The sequence below is a fragment of the Centruroides vittatus genome, unplaced genomic scaffold (assembly GCF_030686945.1).
Source record: "Centruroides vittatus isolate TY-2023 unplaced genomic scaffold, ASM3068694v2 contig_2696, whole genome shotgun sequence".
NCBI classification, from domain to species: Eukaryota; Metazoa; Arthropoda; class Arachnida; order Scorpiones; family Buthidae; genus Centruroides; species Centruroides vittatus.
In genome coordinates, this window is record NW_027121716.1 from 595,102 (window position 1) to 618,904 (window position 23,803).

At 26.6% G+C, this 23,803-nt stretch overlaps 1 protein-coding gene across 12 annotated transcripts in view; it reads left to right on the forward strand.

Moving 5' to 3' along the window:
* Nucleotides 1-23,803, forward strand: part of LOC136971727 (coiled-coil domain-containing protein AGAP005037-like) — a 172,481-nt gene that overhangs the window by 70,430 nt on the left and 78,248 nt on the right. The window contains exon 1 of one of the 12 annotated variants that reach the window (XM_067266217.1): nt 4,765-4,896. The exons of the other annotated variants lie outside the window; for them this stretch is intronic. Within the exon in view, the coding sequence (XP_067122318.1) occupies nt 4,830-4,896 (67 nt within the window). The 5' untranslated portion in view covers nt 4,765-4,829. Of the gene's footprint in view, nt 1-4,764; nt 4,897-23,803 lie in introns of those variants that run through there. 12 annotated transcript variants of the gene reach the window in all.

Genomic DNA, 23,803 nt, shown 5'->3' on the forward strand with positions numbered 1-23,803 from the left:
AAAATTCATGTAAGTACAACTTAAATGGGATATTCAATGCATTTAATAGTCTGCTCCAGGTGAAAAGTGTACAGGATTGGGATCAATATATACAAACTCCAACAGCTATTTTTAGAAACAAGCAACCTTATTTACGTTAAATCGGTTTATAAATAGTTATAAATCTGTTTAGAATGACGTTAGAGACCAATTTTTTCGCGTATCAGCATAATTTAGAGAACCATTAACAAGTTTATAAGTTCTGCAGGACGAGATAAAAAAGAAGAAAAAACTGTCGAGATGAAGGGTTGGTGAGGGATTGTTATTGTTGACGTCAGCAGGGATCAAAAGATGATGTCTGAGCAAATGTTGTCGTATCACTTTCCTATCTAAGCTTTACAGCAATATTCTTCAGCCCCTTGGCATCTTCGTGCTTCTCTCTATAATCCAATTATTCTATCGTTGTCTCATGCCATGCACTGCATGGTAGTGAGAACGATAAATCGAACCGTGGCCAGACTAAACATACTTAATATTTAAAAAAAGTATGTTAAATAAAAAAACACAGTTTTAATACAAAGCAACCATAAAATTTAATTATAAAAATGAGTTCCTTAAAAATTATGAAAAAATAAAAACTATTTAAAGTTAGTTGTAAAATCTATCACTAGATGGCAGGATATTAAATTTTAAAATTATTTAATTTTTAATTAATATTTTATTAAGAATTATGCCCAAAAGAGATTTATTGTATTTTATCAATCTTATTAACAAAATTTTTAATTTTATAATAAAAAAAATTATTTAAAAATATTTATAGTTTCGATTTTCCACGACAGGTGGCGCTTAAATCGAACGTTATCACTGCCTTGATATTTGCGCCACCTGTCACTTAAATTTACTTTCGTTAAAGGAAATTAAAAATAATTTTCAATAATTTAATTTTATTATTATTATTATTATTATTATTAACCAAATTTTTAAAAAAGTAATATTTAAAAGATATATTTAAAAATTTAATTAAGCATTATTCAATGAAATAAAAATATATTAACATAAGTTTATTTGTTTGTTTTTAAAACCTGATAGAATTGTATACAATTGTAGCTTTTCCCCCACTGATAAATTTATAACACATTGTATTTCTTAGTATGATATAACACGCTATAAATTTTCTGCTTCAGAATAGAAAATTATTGTTGGAATATTTCCTTATCCATCATCCAAACCATTTAAAATCTCTTACTTCACAGGACAAATGTCTATAGTGTTCATCTTCCTGTCGTGAATGTCGTCGACTTTGACATATGACCGTCGCCATATTTCCACTTCATGTAATCTAGAATAGGTTAAAGAGTGTTTTAGTGCATCAATCTGAAAATTTCAATGTAAAATTTAGTTAAAACTTTAAGAAATTAATGTTTAAAATTGAAGAGTGTGAAAGATGAAGAGTGAGATCTTTCATAAAGTCTGATGATTTTTAATTTTTAAATTTATCTTTGTCATTTTGATTATAATTTGGTTTCAATGCATCGATGATCTTTATCTTCTTTTGTATTTATAATGAAATTTCATTAAACGTTGAAAGATTTATATTATAATATAATAGCGATAGTTTAGAAATTTTATATAAACTGATAATTATGGATAAAATTATTTTAAATAGACTTTTGGTTATATTAATTATTTAAAAATTTGGTTTAAAGGAACAGTTGAGTTTTCTGCGGGGTAAATATTAAAATTTTCATGAGTTTGGATGATATGTACTGTACTGTACTGTGCTGTACTGTACGTACTGTACATGCATAAGACATAGTGATACATAATCTTTGTCGTAAAAGCTGAATAATTTATGTAATGCTCTTTTTAAAGTTAATCTTTGAAAGTTTCTTGAATTATTAGCGAAAATACTTAAAATCCAAGTTTTACGTATTATTTCATTGTGTTTTGAATACCAAAATAGACGAATGTAAAATTTTGAGTTAAAGTTTTGTTATGATAAAATATTATAATAAATTATAAACACAACTGGCTATTCTTAAACACAGAATTGATCTCAGTATTGTTATGTATAAAGATCAGCATTTTTGTTGGTTGTAATTTCAGGTAATGTAATTGCATTTTAAATTAAATATAAGAGTTCAAAATTTATTTGTATTAAACGCATAATAAGTAGGTAGAGTGTAAACTTAATTATCAATCGATTAATAAGATGTAATGTACAGTACTGTACATATAATTAATCAATTTTCGAAGAAGTCTTGAAATTAAAGAATTCCAATCTCAATTTTCTTGGATTTAGATTACAAAAATTCGTATTTTATCAAAAATTTAATTATATTTGCTTAAGTTGTTTACAATTGGTTTATCTTATCTTTTAAAAATGAGTCATTGAATAGGATTAAGCATTGTATGCAGTATAGATTAATCGAATAACATGATTGTACAAAGCGATCTTCATGATTTCCCCAATTGATGATAATCGAATTGTCAGAGATCTTAATTAACTTAAGAGAAAATGCGAAATTCCAATTTGGGACAGATAAGGTCTAGATTGAACCCAAGGATTAAGGTAGTGTAAGAATGTAGCAAATATCCAGCGGCACTTTATATATTTGTTAAGATAAAGTCAGTGAAAAACTTCTGTTACTCATTCTATATATCTCTAGAGGATTTTTTTCACTCTCAATGATTTTCTGTCATTCACTATCATTGAGTTATTTTCAAACTGGTTTTCAAAGATATGACATGGAAAATATGTTTTTTCTTAGATAAAATTTCTATAATAAGTACAAATTACAATAAAGAAATGCTCAATGCTCACGACAAAAGTTTTATCATCATTATTATTTCTTAAATTTATTTTAAGTTATCTTTTGTTATTAATAAAATTTAAAATAATTTTATGAAAAACTTTTTTATTTTTTCAGTGCATAAGATTTTATTATGAAATTATAAACAATAACAATAATAAATTAAAATTAGGTGACGTGATGAATTATTTAAAAGCGTAATACTTTAAAATATGTGTTTATTTATCAAATATTTATTATACTAAAAATAAGGAAAGAAAGCGAGATAAATAATGCTATAAATTATGTTAAGAAAAATGAATTTATATCTTCATATATTGTGTTTTTAAAATAAGCCTCTTAATTAAAATAATATATGTACTGCTGCTTACTATATTAAGTAAATTAACCTTTGAATAAAAGAATTGATAATAATAAAGTTTAAAGAAAAAAGTCAAAATATATTTAAATTAATATTATTTAATTAATCACGAATGTATTTATGGTTAATTAAATTATTATTTATCATAATAGATACAAAGGCAATTGTAAATAATCGTATTTTATCAACGATGAAAATATTCAGTTAATTAATTTATATATATATTGTTATGGTGAATGGAATGTTAGTTATTTCGAATAATATAAAAAGTTATAATCTTGAAGTATTTTAATAAATTTAAGTTTAAAATATTCTAAAGTTAAATTTTATATTTTTAGAGAAAATGAAAATATATGTACGTATGTACTCATTTTTTGTGTACTCGTAAAGATCTAATCATTTTAAAATGAAGAAATTCTAGTATTGTTTTTCAGACAAATAAAATGTTCAGTTTAGGTTTCTAAGCAATATATAGAAACAGATTCTAAGAATAAAATTTGAATTTTGTTATCTTAGCAACAGAAAATTATTACGTTTTTGAAAACAATTTAATTTTCTTTCCTTTTCACTAAAAGTAATGAGATTTTAAAATGTTTTCTCATTTAATTTTAATGCAGTTTTAATGAATAGTTTATTATCTGAATCGTCAGCCAATGCAATTGTTTAAATTTAAAATTTTTTAAAATATTCTTTCATTTATATCTATCAAGTTTTAATAATCCTAACAGCTGCTTTATCTTTTTTTGACGATGATCTATCAACATTTATCAAGAGACTACATCATCAACTGTTATCTTCTCTGTTATATTTATTCGACATGCATTATCAATCATATATTATGGAGATTCATATAGCTGTTTACTTTGTCAAAATTACTAAATCTGAATATGTTTGTACAATATTTCATTTTGACGATATTACATAAACAGTTAATTTGTTTATTGAGATTGCGTAATTGATATTAACTAACTAATGAATCACTTTTCTTTAATTATAAATCATTAAATGGTAGAAATTCTATCACGGTAAAGGTATGAAAAATAATTAAATTTAAAATATTTTTATTCTTTTTTTTTATTTTAAACTGAAAATAGTGGAATCTTCCAAGTTTAGGTCAATTGAGAAACTGTATAAAAGGCACAAATTTCTTCAAAATATAGGATCGTTTTTAAAGAAATTTCCGATTATGTAGCATGATTATCATTTTTATACCATCGTCGAGGTATTCTGTATGATATAAAATCGTAAAAGTAGAGAGTAAATGTTTGAACAATGATACATTCCATCAGTCATAGGATAACTGTCTCAAACTTATGCAATTTGATGTCTCAAGAACCCGATTTACTCTCAACGCATGCGTATTAAACTTTGTGGGGTGGTTAGTGCAAAGCAGAACTCTAGGAAACAGCGTCTGACACAGGCTGTTGGTCTGTGAAACTGAAGACGAACGAGCTCTGAATGCAACGAAGTGATCGGTTTTTGTAATTTACCCCTGCAAATCAGTCTCTTCCTTATAATTATTCTGCCTAGAGGGAAAGCACCGTCGGAATGAGAAGGCGTTTCTTCGAATTTGATTATGTTTCGGGTGTTATTGTGAGTGAAAATAATTACGAACAGTGGTGTAAATTATTCATGTATGGAATATCTAAAGATTTATTGGAGTTATTAATGGATTAATGATATCAAAAATGATATATAGGTATATGTATTATATCAAGGCTGGACATACGGTGAAAGTTAAAGGTGAGAAAACGTTCGATTTTTTTTTCATTTATTCTTATCATAAAAATTATGCTCAGAGCTGTATTATAGATGGCGAGATACATTGTTTTTAAGAGTAAAATAGTTAAAAGATCGTTGTTTTCTCTGTTATCTTCAATGGATAACTGATCACTCCTTTCTCAGATAATATGATTGCTTCTCTGAAATTGATCGCGATACCTGAACAGGTGATTACATCAAGACTCGATAAAGATAAGTTAATGTCGTTTCTTGTAAGTGATTATATTTCGTACCACTAGACTTATAATGAGGTACAGCTGCTTTAAATTTTGACTGTTTTTTTTTTTCAATATTATAATATAATAATGTTAGCACATAATTTATAGAAATTACCCATCATTAAAATAATTTATTCGAGAATTGCCTTAATGGCTAATTTAATTCTGTTAAAGTTATGATCGATGTATCGAAAGGAAGGAATACGCAATAAAATCAAGCGAGTTTTTTTTTTGTTTATTTATTAATTTGGCAACTATGCAAAATAAAATTTTAAAAAATTGATTTGTACTCAGCATGAAGTTAATTTATTAAGATAGCTTATGTTATCATCAAATGGAGCGCATGAAATTCAGAAAAAAAGGAAAAAAAATTGTTAAATTATCCGTAAAGAGAAATACGAAGAGCTAGTTTATTTAAGATACATTGAATGAATATTCATTATCAATAAAATATTAAAAATTCTTATTAAAAATTGAAGTTAAGATGAAAAAATTTTTGTCAGGTTGTCAGTTTACAAGATATATTGTTTGTAAAGCAAATGAGAAATGGGATATTAAAATATATCTTTTATTGAATAATGTTATTAAAGCTACTAACTTATAAATTATAAAAGTTTATATCAAATTGAATTTTTGATAACCATTTTATAAAATTATTTGAAAACTCGAGTTATAAAATAATTTTGTACTTTAAAATAAAATATTTATTAAATTATTATTTTATGTTGTTATTGATGTACTTATTTCCAATTTTGTTTTGAATTTTACAAAAACAAAAGTAAAAAAAAAATTACTTTTACACATTATAAAACTTGTTTATATAACTATACGCTTTATAGATAATCGAATTCTTTCAAATAACCGTGATTTTTTTTCTTTTTTATAAAATAATATTTTCTTTCTGGAAATCGAAAAGCAGTGATGGAAATAGATTTTCTATAGATTATAGGTTTACTGTATACATATATGTAGAGTATAGAAATAGCATGTCTAGTATACTTTTCAAGTTTATTATAAGAGTTCGAATGTATAAGATTAATATTTTATTCTTTTAATTGAAATTTGTATACGGAAATCTATCGTCTAAAATACATAAAAATATATTAAACTATTTTTTTCCGGATAATTTAATTTTTATATATTTTCTGTATAAAGTAATTATTCTCAGTTTAGTGATCCATAATAAATAATCGCAAAAGAGATTTTTGTTGCCAAAGTGCTTTTGTCTCGTTAGTTTTCCTTGGAACGTTTCCCAAGTTGTGAAGTTAGTAACAGAATAGTAAATCACTTCATAGTAACAGCTATAAAGCGAATTTCTTTTGTTTGATTTGTATGAAAAGGGCGTTTACCGCACCATATTTCAACCTATGGCTGATAAAACTTAATTAGATATTGAACCATACTTAAAAAAAACAAGTCACATGCAAAGTCGTGAGTGTAGTTCTGATGCAGCTTAACAACGCTTTTGTTTCTGTTCTGTAACTGTGTATAGTGTTTATCATAATCACGTATCAGTTACTAGCAACCTGAACTTTAAAATTGATATTCAAATTCGTTCTCTATCTTTATATTAATGAAATTCATTTAGTTGATCTTACGCTTGGTTTCACATTTGTTATGATAAAATATCTTTTACGAAAACTTTCAAAGTTTATTCATTATTCTTAAAATTATTCTTTATTTCTCTCTTTTTGAAGCTAGAGTAAATTTTAAAGGAAATGATGATAAAATATGCAGAAAAATCGATTAAGCTTCAATGAGATTCTTGTTTAAATTTATTAATACACTCCAAATTCAATTAGATAATTAAACTTATTAACGTTTTTAAAAACTATTCAATAAACAATAAACTTATTTATACAAAAATTTCACAGTAAACTATTTGCAAAATTATTAATGAAATTAGAAATTACAAGAAAAATATTATGTAAATTTACCAATTTACATCGTTTACGATATAATAAAATTTTTCCGGATATAAAACACAAATTATCCAAACTTTAATTAATTATGCAAATTAAAATGTTTAAACTATATACACCTGTTTGAAATCAATTAGAATAATCAGAATGAATTTTATATACAGGCAGGTCTTTAAGAGATTCAAACAAAAAAAAAAGGGGAAAGTTAATTTCGAAGTTTAGAATTAGGTGCAAATTCTGTCAAGAATATTAATAAGAAAGAAAGAGGAAGGGAAAGATAAAAAAGCCGTCCACATACGAATGATCGATATATAGAATACAGGAAGATTGAGCAGAGAAAATAAAAGGAATAAACAAAATATCTGTGCCTAAATGGCTTCTTTAGTACAAGCTTAATTAAAGTAGAAAGGGTACAACAATTCACTTCCAAGCCTATCTTTTATTTAACATTGCGGAAATAATAATGGCTGAGTTAAATGGATAGTTTAAGAGTATAGTAATGCACCCTTTCGGGGAATGCTTGCTTTTATTTAGCGCTTCATTTCCATTCAAAGTAAAATGTATTAACTGGAAGGAGTTGGCTAAAAACTTCAACTAATGTTTTGTTTATGCAATTTCCATAATTTCGTTATGCTTAACCTAGCAGTAACCATTAATGTTTTTCTGTATCACTAAAAAAAGTTGGCTTTATAGAAGTGAACTTAGAAGACTTTTTTCGTTCCGTATAAAAGTGAAATGTATTACTTTACGAATAAAAATCATACATTTTTTACATTATTTTGAAAAGTAGATTACTTTGTAACAAATATTATTTCAAAATTGTAATTTAATAACTCATTTTAAGTTTAAAATTTGTAGTCATTTTAAACGAATATAATGTTTAAATTGTGAATTCGTTTATGGTTATGCGTTTGTAGTTATTTTATAAATTATACTTTAGTTTTAATTAATGATATAATGAAACTTTTACTAAATTAATTACGAATTACATAAATTAGAAACTATTTCAGTAAAGTTTACATAACTTCAGGTGAATGTCACATAATTAAAATACAAATATACGTATTACGGTTGATGTATTATATTTAAATACGGATAAAATTTTTAATTATTAACGTGGATTTAAAATACAGTAAAAAATTTAACTAATCCGCAATGATTAATAGAAATTTATAAAAAATAATATCACTCTAATTGGTTTAAAATTTTATATCAAAAATCACGTGATCGACTTTTTAAAAATTGAAATCCTGATTCGTTACGAACCTTCTTGGTTTGAAAATGATTTGCTTAACGAATTTACGAATGGGCGTTACCTTCTTGTTCGGATATTTGATTTCGTAAATATTTTAAATACTATAATTTGTTTAAAAATTAGAAAATTTTGATTAAAACGAGTTCAATTTAACTTAATTTGAATTTAAAATAATAATAAAAAATAATTAAATTTTAAAATATCAAATACCGTAATCGACTATTGGTTAATGAGATTTATTTTATATACGTTTGATTGGTTGATTATAACAGATAAGGCAGATAGTATTAACCTTAAAAGTGGGTGTTTATCTCGTAAAATTTTCAATTAAGTGGTGGTTTTTGTTAAAAGTATTTTAGAACTAAAATTTCATTATATGTCAAGTTGTAAATCAAAGTGTAATACTTAATACCTTTAGACAGATCACACGATTTCTTGATGTTCTTGGAGGATTCATTTTGTCACCTAAGGCTACAACGGTTGTCGTAGCAACCGGTGGATGGCCATTAATTGATGACAAATTACTTGTAGCCAAATGCTAATAGTTGATTGGCAAGATTTGATGGAAAAAAACATACAATTACTATCTCATGTTAATAATAATAAAATGAAATTCCTTCTTCTGGCCATAATATTAATTAACATGAAAATTTCCAAAATAATAATGAATTTTTCAACAAATAAATTTTTAAAACTATTTCCAAAGACGTGCTCAAAGTTTACGTTAACCAATGCAGTTAGATAATGTATATTGTATACCGTATTACGATTATATACACTTTCTTCTCGAGTTTCTTAAGTGGTTACAACATCGTAAATAATCCAATATTCATTTCGTACGTGCAATATAAATAATTAGATTTTTTTGAAAATTCTAGACGGTTTAACTCCGAAAATTTAATTTTTGACTAACTAATTTTATGCGAATTTAAGATAAACCTATGTATTGGAAATCCAACCTCTTCTGTCGATAGAATTGAAGAAGCTGTGCAAGCGGAAAATGATGCGTGGATGAAATATGAGGACATATGGCGTCTGTTGTCAATGGGAGCTCACGACTGACTACTTTTTCTTCTTTTTTTCTTCCTCTTCTTTGCTGAGTTCTTTAAAGAAGAGCCTGCTTCTGATGTTAACTAAGGCGTGAAATAAAAAAAAACTGGTTGGAAGAGTTGCAAAATGCGAATTCGCTTGTTCTTCAGATGTGCGTGATCTCTTCTTGTAAAAAATGATTTTTTTATGTAGAAAATATTAGAGTCTCCGCCTTTTCTGCTGAGTTGTACGATATTGTTCAATGTGAGTTATATAAAATTTTTAGAAGTATATATATAGTTTTATCGTTATAAGTCGAGAATTCTGGACTATTTTCTTCATTGTGTAGGCGATAAATATGAATTTTTGATTATTTATAGACTTATAGAGAAGGAAACGCGATTTTACTCGAAATTTTAAAATTTCTCTTTTCTAGATATAAATTTACGACTTTTTATTTGTGATAATGTAAAACAGGAAGAAAGTGTTTTTAAAAATTTAGCAGAATATAAATTTTTATGCTATTTTACTTAAACTGGCGATAAATGATGTTTTAAGCAAAGTAAATTTTAAAAAAATAATAATTTTCTTAATTAAAATTGAAACGAATATTTATGTTAAATAAATAATTTAAATTATAAAATTATACTTTTATATTAATTTTCCACTTCAAAAACTGCTCAGAACATAAAAAAATCAATCATGTGTGCACACAGAAGATATGGATCAGCTTAAATTTGAAGAAGTCTATTCAAAATATGGATATCAATTTGTGTTAAATTCAGAAAAAAGGGGTTGTTGAAGAGGAAAAAATTTAACATCGCATTTTCTGTTTTTGAAGTTTGATCCCCGTGATCACTCGGGTTCTTTTCAGCAATAGACTCTACAGATAAGAAGGGAAAAAACGAATTATATTGATTTGAAGCTTTCTTAAAAATAATTTCTACTTTTATTTTGCTTTAAGCAATTCTGCGTTTTTGAAGTATAGGTGGCAAGTACTCTTTTTCTTGATATTATTCGTAATTCTTTCAGATATCTCGGGAGACATGTCATATATCGTTGCTAGCAATATATTGATCTCTATCGGATTCTGTAGTACAAATCCTGTCCTTCGATTCGTTTCGAAGTCACAAAACTGCAGTACTGTACGCAAATGAAACTGTTTTAACATAATTAGTCTTTAAATGTTAATTCTATTCGCATAATATTTAATTACTTGCATTCATGTGATAAGTGATAGTGATTAATTGAAGGACGCTCGATTCACCTTGATGCATACGATAATTGCATTTCTGAGTTTTATGTCAAGAATTTGCCACAAGTATCTCGACCAATATTAATAAAGCTATTAAAGAAGGTGATAATAATCTAGTACATAATAGATTATAAGGATACACCAATGATATTTAATTATGCTTATAGGAGGGAAAAGGTATGTCGCTCTTAATTAACTTAATCATTTCCTCTTAACTAACTCGAGAATCATTAGCATAAATCTTGTTTTTATGCAGCGTTTTAATCATAAGATATTCTCTTTTAAAATATTTATAAAATACAGTAAAAATTTCGTTCATAAATTAAGTTATTGCAGCAACAAAATTAGTTTTTGATGATGAAACTAAACTGGAATTAATGGCGTCAAATACTCCAACTTTCGATTTTTATTCATTGATCGAATAAGATATGATTCTTATTTATTCTAATTTTGTTAAATCGAATGCAGTATTAATTATGCTGAAATTAGATATTTAAATTATATTTATAAATATCATCGCATAAAATTTTAGAAATTTTTAACTCGTGCATGACTAGAGTAATGAATTTTACTGATTTTTCCGAAGAAAATTCCAGTTTTTGTCTTTTTATAGCTTACTCTTAATGTCATTTATTGTAGTTGGGTAGTCGAATTTACATAATTATGTATGATTTTTATTTTCCATATTTTAAATGAAGTCTATTTTATAACATGCAGTTAAATGCAGTAGCAAAAGAAGAGTATATTATCGATTTTTCAGTCATTCTGAAAAAAATATATATATTTTTTACGATTTTAATATCATATTTTTTAATAATCTGATTAATAAAACTCACCAATCTGATTACATGCCATGACAATTGTAGCAGACTCTAAATAAGATGCTGAAGATGACAAGCATCTATCAAAGAATGATAGTTAAAGAGTTTTAAAAATAGTTTGATAGACGATAAATTTCTTCAACAAATAAGAGCAGAATGTCAGCAGGAATTTAATAATTCTCATATTGTGAAACCTATAATTCATAGATATTTATTTTAGTTTTCAAATGAAGAAATTTGTCTACTTAATTCTTAATGATTTATAGCTAATAGCTACTTATATATATAACTTAGACGGTTGTTTAATGATTAGTTTTGAAGTAATCTCAATTATGGTAAAGATAAGTTTGATTTAAATCATTAAATCAACTTTAAAACTCAAAATTTGGATCGAGGTATAAGCAGAAATCTAACATTTATAAGTGATATATAACCTGCTAATTGACCTATTTGAAATTAAAACCGTAATTAATGTTGACAGTTATGCTAAGGTAATTGTTTAAAATAGATTATGACATGTCTTTCAATAAAATAATTTTAATCCCTTACTTTATAAGTTGAAATTTTGTACAGTACATTTAAGTATAATTTTCGTGATTAATAAAGAATGACAGAATCGTGTTTGGATCACCATAAAAAAAATTAAAAACGAATAATTTTATAAAAAGTATTTACAGATAATCATAAAAACAATAATTTTATTTTGTGGCAGGCAATATTTGTTAATTATTTTAAATTGTTTTGTTATTACATTACCTTCAGGCTATACGATAGAGTTTATCTCTTCATCGTCATGAAGTATCGTAGAAAGGATTAAACTGTAAAAGAAATTGTTTAAAATTTGACTTTTTTTAAAGAAAGTTAAGTAGAAAATATATAGTTTTAAATATGAAAAATTTAATAAAACAAGCTTTTAATAAAATAAAAATAAAATTAGTACAAAAATAAAATTTAAAAATGGCTTGCTTGAAAGAAAGCATTTTTCACTAGAAGGTGAGAAATTACCTATCGTTAACCTAAGAAATAGAAAAGTAGTACTGTACTGTACGTACTGTACATAGCTTGCCATTTAAAGTATAAAGGTAGCGAAAGAAATTTCAGCGAGATAACACCGTAGCATAATGGAAATTTGTTCAAATGACCAAGAAAGGTTCTTGGCTTTTTCTCTGCCAAAACGGATTACAGTTTAGTTGAAGTGGAAAGATTTTAAAGGTTTTAATATCTGGAAATAAATTCGATTTTCCCTGCTAGAATTTATATTTTCGATACACTCAAAAAATCCTTCGTCCATAGAATTTGAATGGATAAATTGCTAGACGTTAATAGAATTACCTGTCTTAATATCTTATTCTTTTATTCAATTTTGTGGTTGGTTGAACATCGTTTAAGAATCGTATAATTATACCATTTATAAATAATTATTTATGTTATAATGTTACTCTAATTATATTAAAGTAAGTTAATATTTCATAATATCATAATTTATAGAAGCATACAATTATGTGATACATAAATTATCTCCAACTTATTAATACGCATTTAAGTTGATGGATATCATAAATCATGCAATTTACTGCAAGATTTATTGTAATTTATGAATTATGTAATTATCTAACGTTACTTAAAAATATATTTATCTTTTGTGTAATTATCTCATTAACAGTCGTATATATAAATAATCCGAGCGAAGTAAATGATAATATTTCTTTAATAATTAATATAAATTAACATAATTTATGCCTCTTATAATTATGTTGTTTTTGATAAATTATGTTAATAAACTTATTATTTTTTAAAATTTATTAAGACAAAAGTTCGAGTGTGAACGAATAAATTAGAATAATAGACAGTAAGATGTTACATAATAACCAAATTTCGGCCCGAGTTTAATATTAATCAAAATTTTAATTGATGTATGCAAAGGGGTTGAAGGTAATGTCGATTCCCTGTTAAATATATCGAGAAAAATGACGGGACTATCCAATTTAATCGAAGGGCTAATTGTATTTAAACCAAGATATGTTATTCTTCAAGATAATCCAACTTGGTTTCGATATAACAGGTTGATTTACCAGATAATTGGATTCTATGTAAATAGCTTTCCAAACAGAATAATTAATAATAATTAACGAAATTCATTACACTGCTGAAAAATAAATTGAATAATCTCTCTAAGAAGGTTCACAAGAGAATATTACTCCTAAAAATTAATAATTAATAACATATTTTGCCGTTTTTAAGTTAATTGCTGCTTAGAAAATTAATGGTAGAATTTGCTACCGAGTTATTTTGCTAAGAGAAAATGTCCTTTTTTTGTGTAAAGTTTATTGTTAAAAATGATTAAAAAATAGCTGTATCGGATCTTTGGTTAGACTTTAATCTGGAATTACACCGTGACAAATAAGTAGAGGATATTCGTTTATTAAGAGGGCAATTACCTGACTAAGCCTAATTGGTGTTCATTTGCTACGTTCGCTAATTGCATCGTCGGCTCCTTCTGTCAGATTCCGTGTAATTAATCCCAATGACGTCACCAACAATCGTTGTATCACTTGCGCAATTCGTTTATCTGCTTGGGAAATTGAAGAGAATTACGCATTTTTAAAAATGTGCCAATCATAGTCAAGTTCTTTCTCCCTCCCTCCTTCGTCCATTGGTTAATTAACTCGATAATTAATTTTGTACGCTGGAAGTGTCGGACAAAAGCGAATTAGCTATAGCTCTGCTTCTGACGTTGCTTACTTGTTCGGTATAATGTATACACACGCACATAAATGTAGGTCTAAGATCGATTATCGTGTAAAGCAGAATTAATTTTAACTTTCTTAAAAGTTTAATAAGCGTAATTAGTATAACTTTTAAAGGATTTTAACATGCTTAAAATTTTAGGATAATTTTGTTCGCGAAGTTAATACTAAGTTAGTTTTTTTTTGGAGTCGTTTAAAATTCCAAATGAAGTCAAACTAATTAGTCTTGAACATCAACAATTACACAAATAGGAACAAATTATGTAAAAGTCGATCGCGCGAGTCAAAAATTTTGAATTTTATTTAATTATCATAAAGTAATATCCAGTAATTCATTGGATAATTAAGTGTGAGGTTATATAACAGCGAGGGAAGATGTCACCTGAATGATAGATTGTGTGTCAGTATAGGCTTTCCTCTAGTGATGCCCTAAGATACTAGGGATTTCCTCGTCACAGCAACGGAATCGCATCATTAGCATATCTCGGATGTGCTGGACGTGTCTCTGCTTTTCCCAACTCGTCCTTATTCGATAACAAATCTTGTCAACTAACCTTTAATCTGCAACCAACTGGGATACACATTTAAGCTTACCTATGCAACTCTCGTTTGGTCAGTTGTAGGAATTCGTCTTAAGTCAACATTAATAATTCTAACTAATGTTCGTCTCTGGAAGATTCTTTAGAATCATAATTAATTTTTAAAGATGTTGACTCTAGACTTAAAATTCATCTAAAGTTAAATTATTTCTAGTGACAAATATACAAGCGAATGGTAATTAAATACAACAACCTTGGGACGTGTTGTAGAAAGGAAATTAAGTATAAAAATATCAATTAATATTGTAAATCTTTATAATATAAGTAAGTAATAGAGATAAAAGATAGATAGGTATAAGTTAATATGCAATATTGATAAACGAGTTGATTGAAAAATATTGTTATTTTAAGAATTATTTGATAATAAAAGTGAAAATTGACAAAGAAAATTGTTGTATTTTTTCGATATTTCGATTTTCTGACTAATTACTGTTAAGTTAATGATATTTTAAATAAATATTCTTTTTTTTTTTTTTAGTTTATATTGCATAGGACTGCATATCTGTAGATACTTTTTCACTAATGAAGTTTATCTTTACTCTAAACGATTATAGTTAATCACAGTTTTACTGTGTAAAAATAAGAATTTAAAATATTGTAAATCTCGTTATTGATTTGATATTTAAAAGGTTAGACATTCTATCATCCAATACATAATCTGGTGAAGTTAGTAAACTTTTCTTAAGTATCTTCTTTGTCAGATTCTGTTTGCTTGTCTCTTCTATTCTGCTCGATATCTTGGAAAAGTATCGGTTTCTAGGATGTGGGAGATTAACGGGATTAAGGCATCATTAATCTCTCTGCATTCACTGCTGGTTGCACATATCCAGTTGAGAAGCCAATTGAAGTTATTTAGTTTCCATTATATGAGCATTGATAGAAGGTAAGATATATTCTTAATTAATTAATTATGGCCTTCATAAATAGTACTTCATAACTTGAGTTGGTTTTAATGCATTTTTGTGTCTTATTCGATCGATTTTTTATCCACTTTTTTTTTTTTTTAAGTGGAAGAGCTTGAGTATCTGGAGTTGTGATTTTTGTAAGTTGATAACAAAGGGACATTAATCATCGACTAAACAATGGAACTTCCTCACTTATAGACAAAAGATTGGAGATAATGTTGATGAGTTCTACGTATTAGAAATTATTAATAATAATCTAATCAATTGATTCTGACTTCTGAACCGCACAAATAAAACAATTTTAAAAACAATTCTTGTCAATTCTAATATTAAAACATTTTAATAATACAAATAAAAAATAGAAAAATTAATTAAAGTAAATTTAAAAAGTAAAAATGTTGAAAGAATTAATTTTAGTTATTTTAATTGCTCAATATTTTGTTTTCTTAAAACTAACAACTCGTTAATTAAAACTGCCAGGAGTTGATTACTTTTATCTTGAAAAAGTAATTAAAAATTGAAATAATTTTAATTCGCGTAAGAAAGAATAATTAATTAAATGAAAAAAATAATAAATTTTTAGCATGTTCCTTTTTTAAAATGATTATTGAGTTCATAACTTATAAATTAAAAAAAAAATTCTTTGTAAGAAAATATTCAATATCCCGGGAACAAATACATTGGAAGCATCACGATTTGCTCTAGAATTTCAGATAATTGTACATATTTATTATAGATAATGAGATAAATTATTGAAAACCGACAAGAGACTTAAGTACAGCATTGAGGATGATTGAGTTTAAATGGCAAAACATCTCTTCGCCATGGGAAATCAAGTAGATTGCTCAAAATAAATTATTATCTCTATTTTCAACGTTGTTAAGAACATAAAATACGTTTCTCTCAATTGTATTGTTTTATGGATTTGTCATCGAGAAATTAGAAAAATTCTCGAAATTCCGATAAAATTTACGATGGAATTGAAGTAGTGTACTATCTCTGTTATTTTTCTACTTAAAATGTACAAATGTTACTGAATTTTTACCTAAAAAGATACGAATTTTGAATATAATTTATAGTTTATCGTTGAGACGTAATTGTTATCCGGATATATAAAATAAATTCGATATTTATTTTTATCTTTGATTCTAAATTAAAACGGATAAAAATATATTTCAAAATGTCCCAGAGCCAAAATGTTACTAAATAGTTATTTTGTAAACCTATTTAAAGAATTTTATTTTTATTTTTAGTCGATATACTAAATGCCTTTTTAATGGCACCATAACCTAACCCTCGGGCCAAAGAGTAATCTTTGGTGACACGCTCGTATATAGAATTACATAGACTATCGCCGCAACTATCCCAAGGAAAGAATTTGGCAACGACATCTAGCCATTGGCTATGTTTTCTTTCCTCATATTTTTCCTCTCGGTCGACGAAAAATTAAAAACAAACATCAACTTTCTTGTCGTATTGCTTAAAATGAATTTCACCTTCACCATATATACATTGGCCTGTGATATTAATTCTGTATGTATCATAGTGTACAGTACTTGTATAGAAGTCAAAAATTGAAGTTTTTTTCTTTACTTTTATATAGAAATAAATATATTATACTTAAAATTATACTAAGAAACGTATCGTAGATCATTTAAAGTATCAGACTACCGCTTTGGGGAATCCGGGATAGATTGACGGTGATTGAATTTTTGGGAGGTGGTCCATTCCTCACCACCTAGTCATCCCATTGTGGGCCTGGCCGATTATCGAGATTTGATGATAATGAAGTTATACTTTAAATAAAAAATTTTTAAAAAATTCTTCAATTTATTCATAAAATTAAACTTTCTGTTGTAATTTAAATACAGATAATTTTTAGAATAATGAAAATATTAAAGATAGGAAATGAAATGATATTTATAGTTTTTCCGTGTGGGTCCTAGAATGAAACAAATTGTCCATGAGTGATTTTCTCTTAATCAACTGCTTTTAATTCATACCGGGTCATAAAATTGTAAGAAAAATATTTTAAGTCTAAATATTATACTGTTATTTACATAACTTATATGGATATACGAAATTATTTCTTGGAAATTGTCCAAATTCTTTCGTTTATCCAAAATATTGGCTCCGTGCCAATTTCTTCACCAATTGAGAAGTGGCACGTGACACGTGCAGTCTTTGTTGAAAATACGTTTCGTGTGACTTTTTTTTTGTTGTTTGTTTTGTTATCTAATTTCATCACACGAGTGAAAGTAACAAAAATAAATAGTAAATTTTCTTCAATTTGCAGACATTTTATGAATATTTAAAGAATTTTCTAGAAATTTAACTAAATTCTTCAAAAATCTGAATTATTATTATTTTTTTCTTCTTTTATTAATCGCATTAATTACTATAATTGATCTTATTTAAATTATAATAAAAACAACATTTCTCCATGATAATTTCGAACCTAATTAGTATTATACGTTACATTCAAACCATTTGAATGTTTATTTTAAAGTAATTACAGAGCAGAGAGATAAAAAGTTGCCATAAATTAATAGAAAATATCGTGTAACTCTGTTGATAAGAATGTTCAAGTGGATATAATCGGAATGAAAGTTTCTTTTTTCTTTATTTTTTGGAAAAAAAAGTCAACAGAACCATTGAAAAATGTGAACTATGTGAAAATCGTTAGAGATCTAGTCACGACTTCTTTATTTCGAGGAAGGTGAAGCGGGTTTGAAACCTTCTTACGACATTCTTTTCTTTGAATAATGCATGATTTCCGGAAGATCGAATGGAAATACCGGAAAAAGAAAGAAAAGAGTATTTAAATTTTCTATTCCGAATATACTTTTGCTTTGTTTGTTCTCAATTTAGTTAGATTTATGAAACAAATCTCTTTTCAAAGCAATTGGAATAAAATCGATTGAAAGTTTACGATGTTCTTTTTACAAAACAATTGTTTAAGTTACTTCCTCAATCATTAGCATTTAATTTATAAATGAATAAATGTTAATTTTTCCGTTATAAATTAAAGATAGACGAGAAAAATCCTACTGTAATTTTCTAAGTTGAAAATTTTCGTAAAATTCAACCAGCATTAGTATTTAGACGATGTAAATGTGCTTGAGATTCTTGCAATCTCATTAACCTTATCTTGCCTACTCAGAGCAAGAGAATTCGGCTTAAATATACCATTTTCAGTTTAAGTGGCATTCAAGGCTGTAGACAGAAAGAGAGGGAGACAAGTATACCAGGAAGACACAGACCAAAATAGCAAATTGGTTGAAGTGGGTGCAGCTGCGTTGGAGTAACCGAAACGAAATATCACGCGAATTTCATCGTTGAAATATTCGAAAAACGATTGTTGAAACATATAGAAGCTAAGACAATAGGAAATTGAGTCTTACAGAACTTTAGCCATTGTCTGGATTGACAGTTTGGGGCGAGAAGCACGCCATGGTTATTGATGTTCCTGTCTGGTGACATTTATTGCTTTTCTAAAAGTGCCGATATTTCAACTCGGTTCAATACAGACATTCAGTTTGTGCTAACGATGTAAAAGAAGAATAAAAAAATTTGTTTTCCTCACAAATGAACGATGGGACTATAATATATATATAAAATTTCCTCCACCTTTTGGTATTTTTATCCCCCGTGTTCCGACGTAGCAGAATATCTCATAATCACATCTCCAAATGCTTGATTAGCCTATATTTTCGAACTTTCTCAGATAAATCTAGATCAAACTTAAAACATTTTCTACTTTTCTAAATTGAAAAAAACCCTTACAAGTATAGATTGAATAACCTTTAAAGGTTTTATAGGATGAAAGAGAAGTTTTTCTTTAACAAATTTGATTTATATAACTTAGAACCCTTTAAAAATATCTAAAAACTTTTATCATTTAAATGTAATACCATTAGTTTCCGTAAAAAGTAAGAATTTTTGCGAGGGTTTCTTTTTCGTAATTAGTTGGTGTAACGATTCGTTTTTATGCTTGAAGATGAGGATTATCAAGCTTGTTGCAAATTTATAATGATCTCATTCGCTTCTAATAATATGTTTTGCATTTTGGAACTCAGAAATAGTGTTGCCCACGTACTGTATAATTAACGATTCGCTTAGTTTAGCTGGTTTAGTACAGTCCTTCCGATAAGAAATTGTGCTTTCATTAGAGAAATCTCATATTACTTTATCTTGTATGTCTGAAAACTCAACTTTTTATTTATTTTAGAGCATTAAAATTCTGTCATGTTATGAGCAATTTATGATACCTTTTTTCAATTATATTTTATATTTACTATTATAAATATAATGCCCGTGGCTTACAATTTCCTAATATTAAGCTTATACTTATGTATAAAAGACTATTGAGTGTATTAAAATTTATATTAAAATCTATAAGTCGTTTCCAGTAAGTAGAAAAATGCGTTTATTGTCATAAAAATTTCATTTACTTTATCAAGAAATAATAGTTTTCGGGCAATCAAGTTTCGTTAATTTAAAATAATTTTTTTAACAGATCATGATTCTTTATATTTTTACATGTAAAATGAACTTTCATAAATATTATATACAAATTATTAAATTTTCTGGGAATCTATAATAATATTTGTTTTAATTTTAATAATTAAATAGCGTTTATATCAGTACTAAACTGACTTTTTTGTATATTAACACGACAACTTGTAATTAATTCGCGTGTTTAAGTCATAAATATTTATCAAATTATCGCAACTGTCCTGAAACTGTTTTCGATATATTTATTAAGAAACGAAGATAGTTAGCTCACCAGAGATATAATCACTGATAAAATATTAACGAATAGAAGAAGTAAGAAGATATTACAAAAGTTTAGCGGGTGAAGAAAGTTGTTTATGACCTCGGGGATCAACTATGATGGACGTTTTCCAATATTTTAATGTATCAAATAAATTGAGAAAGACTTCTAAGTTAAATTTTAATATTTTACACCTCATTACGATCATCAAATTTATACAAATTACAAAGTATTTTACGATAGACATTGATGGTTTGAAAAAGTCTAGAACGGTTTAATTCTGTTACGAAAAATCTAAATCTGTATTATATATATATATATTTTACTAGCAAGTTTAATAAAGATTTTAACAATTTTAAAAATAATAATCCTTATTTTTTGATACTTTTAATACCTTGAAATTAATGTCTAAAGATTTTATTGTAAAGTTGATAAGATTTTATTTATGTACAGTCGTCAAAAAAGATGCAGCATCTGATAAATAATATGATGATTAGCCTTATCTCTATGCGACTGCTATCGCGATTATTATCTGTAAGATAAATGTTAGGAGTTTTCGAGTTGTTAAAATTACCTCCCTTTTTTTCCGTAATGTTTTTCTTAAAGCAAATATTCTCGAGATTTCAGTTATTCATGAACCATCCTTTTAAAAAAAGAGCTGTAAGAGATGAGGAGAAAATGTATCTTCACTTATTAGTATGAATAACTCTTGCATATATTCACATAAAAATTAGAAGAATTTTCGATCAAATAAATTGTATCATTGAGTGCAGTTTATCAGAGTCGTTTACAAAAGTACAATTTATGTAATATCGTTTTTTAAAAGAAGGGAAAAAACATAAATTTATTAATTAATTAAGAATTTATGAACTTATTTTTCTTAATAGTCATTACACTGAATAGGAGATTTGTTTATCCGTTAAATTAGTTTAAGAATTTTTTTTTGAAAATTTATAAAAGTGTTTTTGTGTTTATTTTAAAATAAAAACGCAAAAATATAAACATAAAACATTAAAATAAACTTAAAAGTTAACTGTAGAATGTGCTGTACGGTACTGTACAGTAGAAAAAGTAATTTTTTCCCCCCTAAATTAATTACACCAGAGTTATATTTAATAGGTGTTCGTAGTTGAAATTTCTGTACGAATTTTATAATCCTAGCAAGCTTGGTAAATTAGAGGTGTTACAGAAACGAATTTAAGAAAAAGTTCACGATTTTATTTCACTCACGTTTACCTTCTGCAGTGATTAAATCAACTAAAAGCACGGTTTTAAAAACGAGATTATTCAAACTTTACTTAATTTTACTTTAGAATGCGCCAGTCTAAACTATGTAAGATTTTATCATTAATAATACCTAGACGTTACTTTCCCAGATGTTAATGTAACAGAGGGAAAAGATGGCGATTGCTCAAAAAATAACCCCCAAGTTTTTCACATTTTTGGACTTAGGGCACCTTGAAACGTCAAGAAATGCAAAAAATACCTTGGAAGTTTTTCTGTGTGTATGGATGTTTATGTGTATGTGTTTGTATGGAGAGCACAATTTTGTTCACCCCATTTTAAAGCTTAATAACTCTTGTGCCTTTTGTCGAAAATTTCTTAAATTTTGTGAGGTTTGTGTATTAGAGGGATCTATGCTATTTAATTTTGTTGCTTAAAGGTCGAGGGAGTGAGAAGATAGAAATGGTCGTGTGTCATATCTCGAATGGAGTCGGTCCTAATGATTTTTTAATAAAATTTCTTTTTATATAAAATTCATTTCTATCTTCAAAATTAAGCTTTTTGCTATTTTATAATAATTAGTAATATAAAAAAGGTTTTTAAATAAAATACCATAACAGCGCCGAACACAATTTTAAGTTTAGCCGGAAAAGTTACGCAACTCGTTGCTGGATATTTTTACTTTTTTTTAATTAAGTACACAGAAATGTAAAAAAATGTATATAGAATATTAAATTTATTTTATTTTTTTTAAAAAGTTATTCATTAAACTAGTACTTATCTATAATAAACAGCGTAAGATGTTATAAACATTAAGAAAACTGAGGAATTACTGGTTTAAGGATGTTCTATGATAGCATTTTAACGTAGTTGAAACGTTTTCTAGAATCGAAAAAATAGAAAATTACCGTTAAAAACATTTTTAAAGTACAAAATTTAACTCTTTAACTTCCATATACATAGTTAAATAAATACATTTGTAACTTACAATATGCTTATTTTTAGTTTTTAATGAGATACTTTCCATCTCTCCAAGCATGGAAATGTACTTACATATGATATTCGTTTTTTAATATGACGATACGGTAGATAAAATTAGCATAAATATTATGCAAACAATCTCTAAAAGTAATTTAGTTATTCGGATTTTCGAAAATATTTAAATAGGATGCTTTAAACATATTCTAAATCACGTTATTAGTACGAAGTAACAGAGCTTTCAATGTAAAACTGTACAGAGTTGTTGAGAGACGTCGTTAAGATCACACAAATTGTAGACTATGGTTGAAGTATTCGATTTCTCTCGATAGTTTTAGACGTAGCCACAGAAGGAAACCTATAAAAAAAAAATTGTTTTGAACTGTCTCCGGGGAGAAAAATAGCCGAAAAGAAGGAAAAAATAAAATAAAATACATTTTTTTTTGTATATACCGATAAAATATTTAGTTTAAAAAAACGTTTCTCTCTAAAGGGTGCTGCAGAAAAATCATCCAAGTACTATAGAAAATATATTTAGATTTTATATTGAGAATGGTATAAAGATTGTTTGCATCGTTTTATAGTTTCTCGACTGGATGCTTCAGAATTGGCGTTGATTCGATAAGGAGTTGACATGCGAAATTCAGAAAGTGATTTATTTATCTAGCACAGATCATTTCACTTGTTGACGATGATTGACATCAATGCCTGGGTCATTCAGCAGACGTCAATATAGAAAAGTTCATTTCTTAGTAGAGAAAGGCGCCGTTTTCCATTTGTTCGTTACGCTCTTCGCACACAGAAGTGGTGCAACCCACTTTCTACTGCTTTCTAGTCTATTATAATCGATCCTCTTCCATTTCACATGTAGTAACAGCGCGCGTTTTTCAAATGTTAACTTATCGTAAAAAAATAACGTTATATATTTGAAATAAAATTTCAAATACTCGAATTTTTGATAATATAAACCGTTTTTATTACAGTTTTTATTTATTATATAACTTATTTAATTGAATTTAATTGATAAATATATTAAATATTAACTTCCGTACATAAAATATAGAAATTTCGATCCAAGAATAAGTTTTTTATTAATTTTCTTAGAGCTTAACTAAAGCGATATATTTAAGTTCAAAAT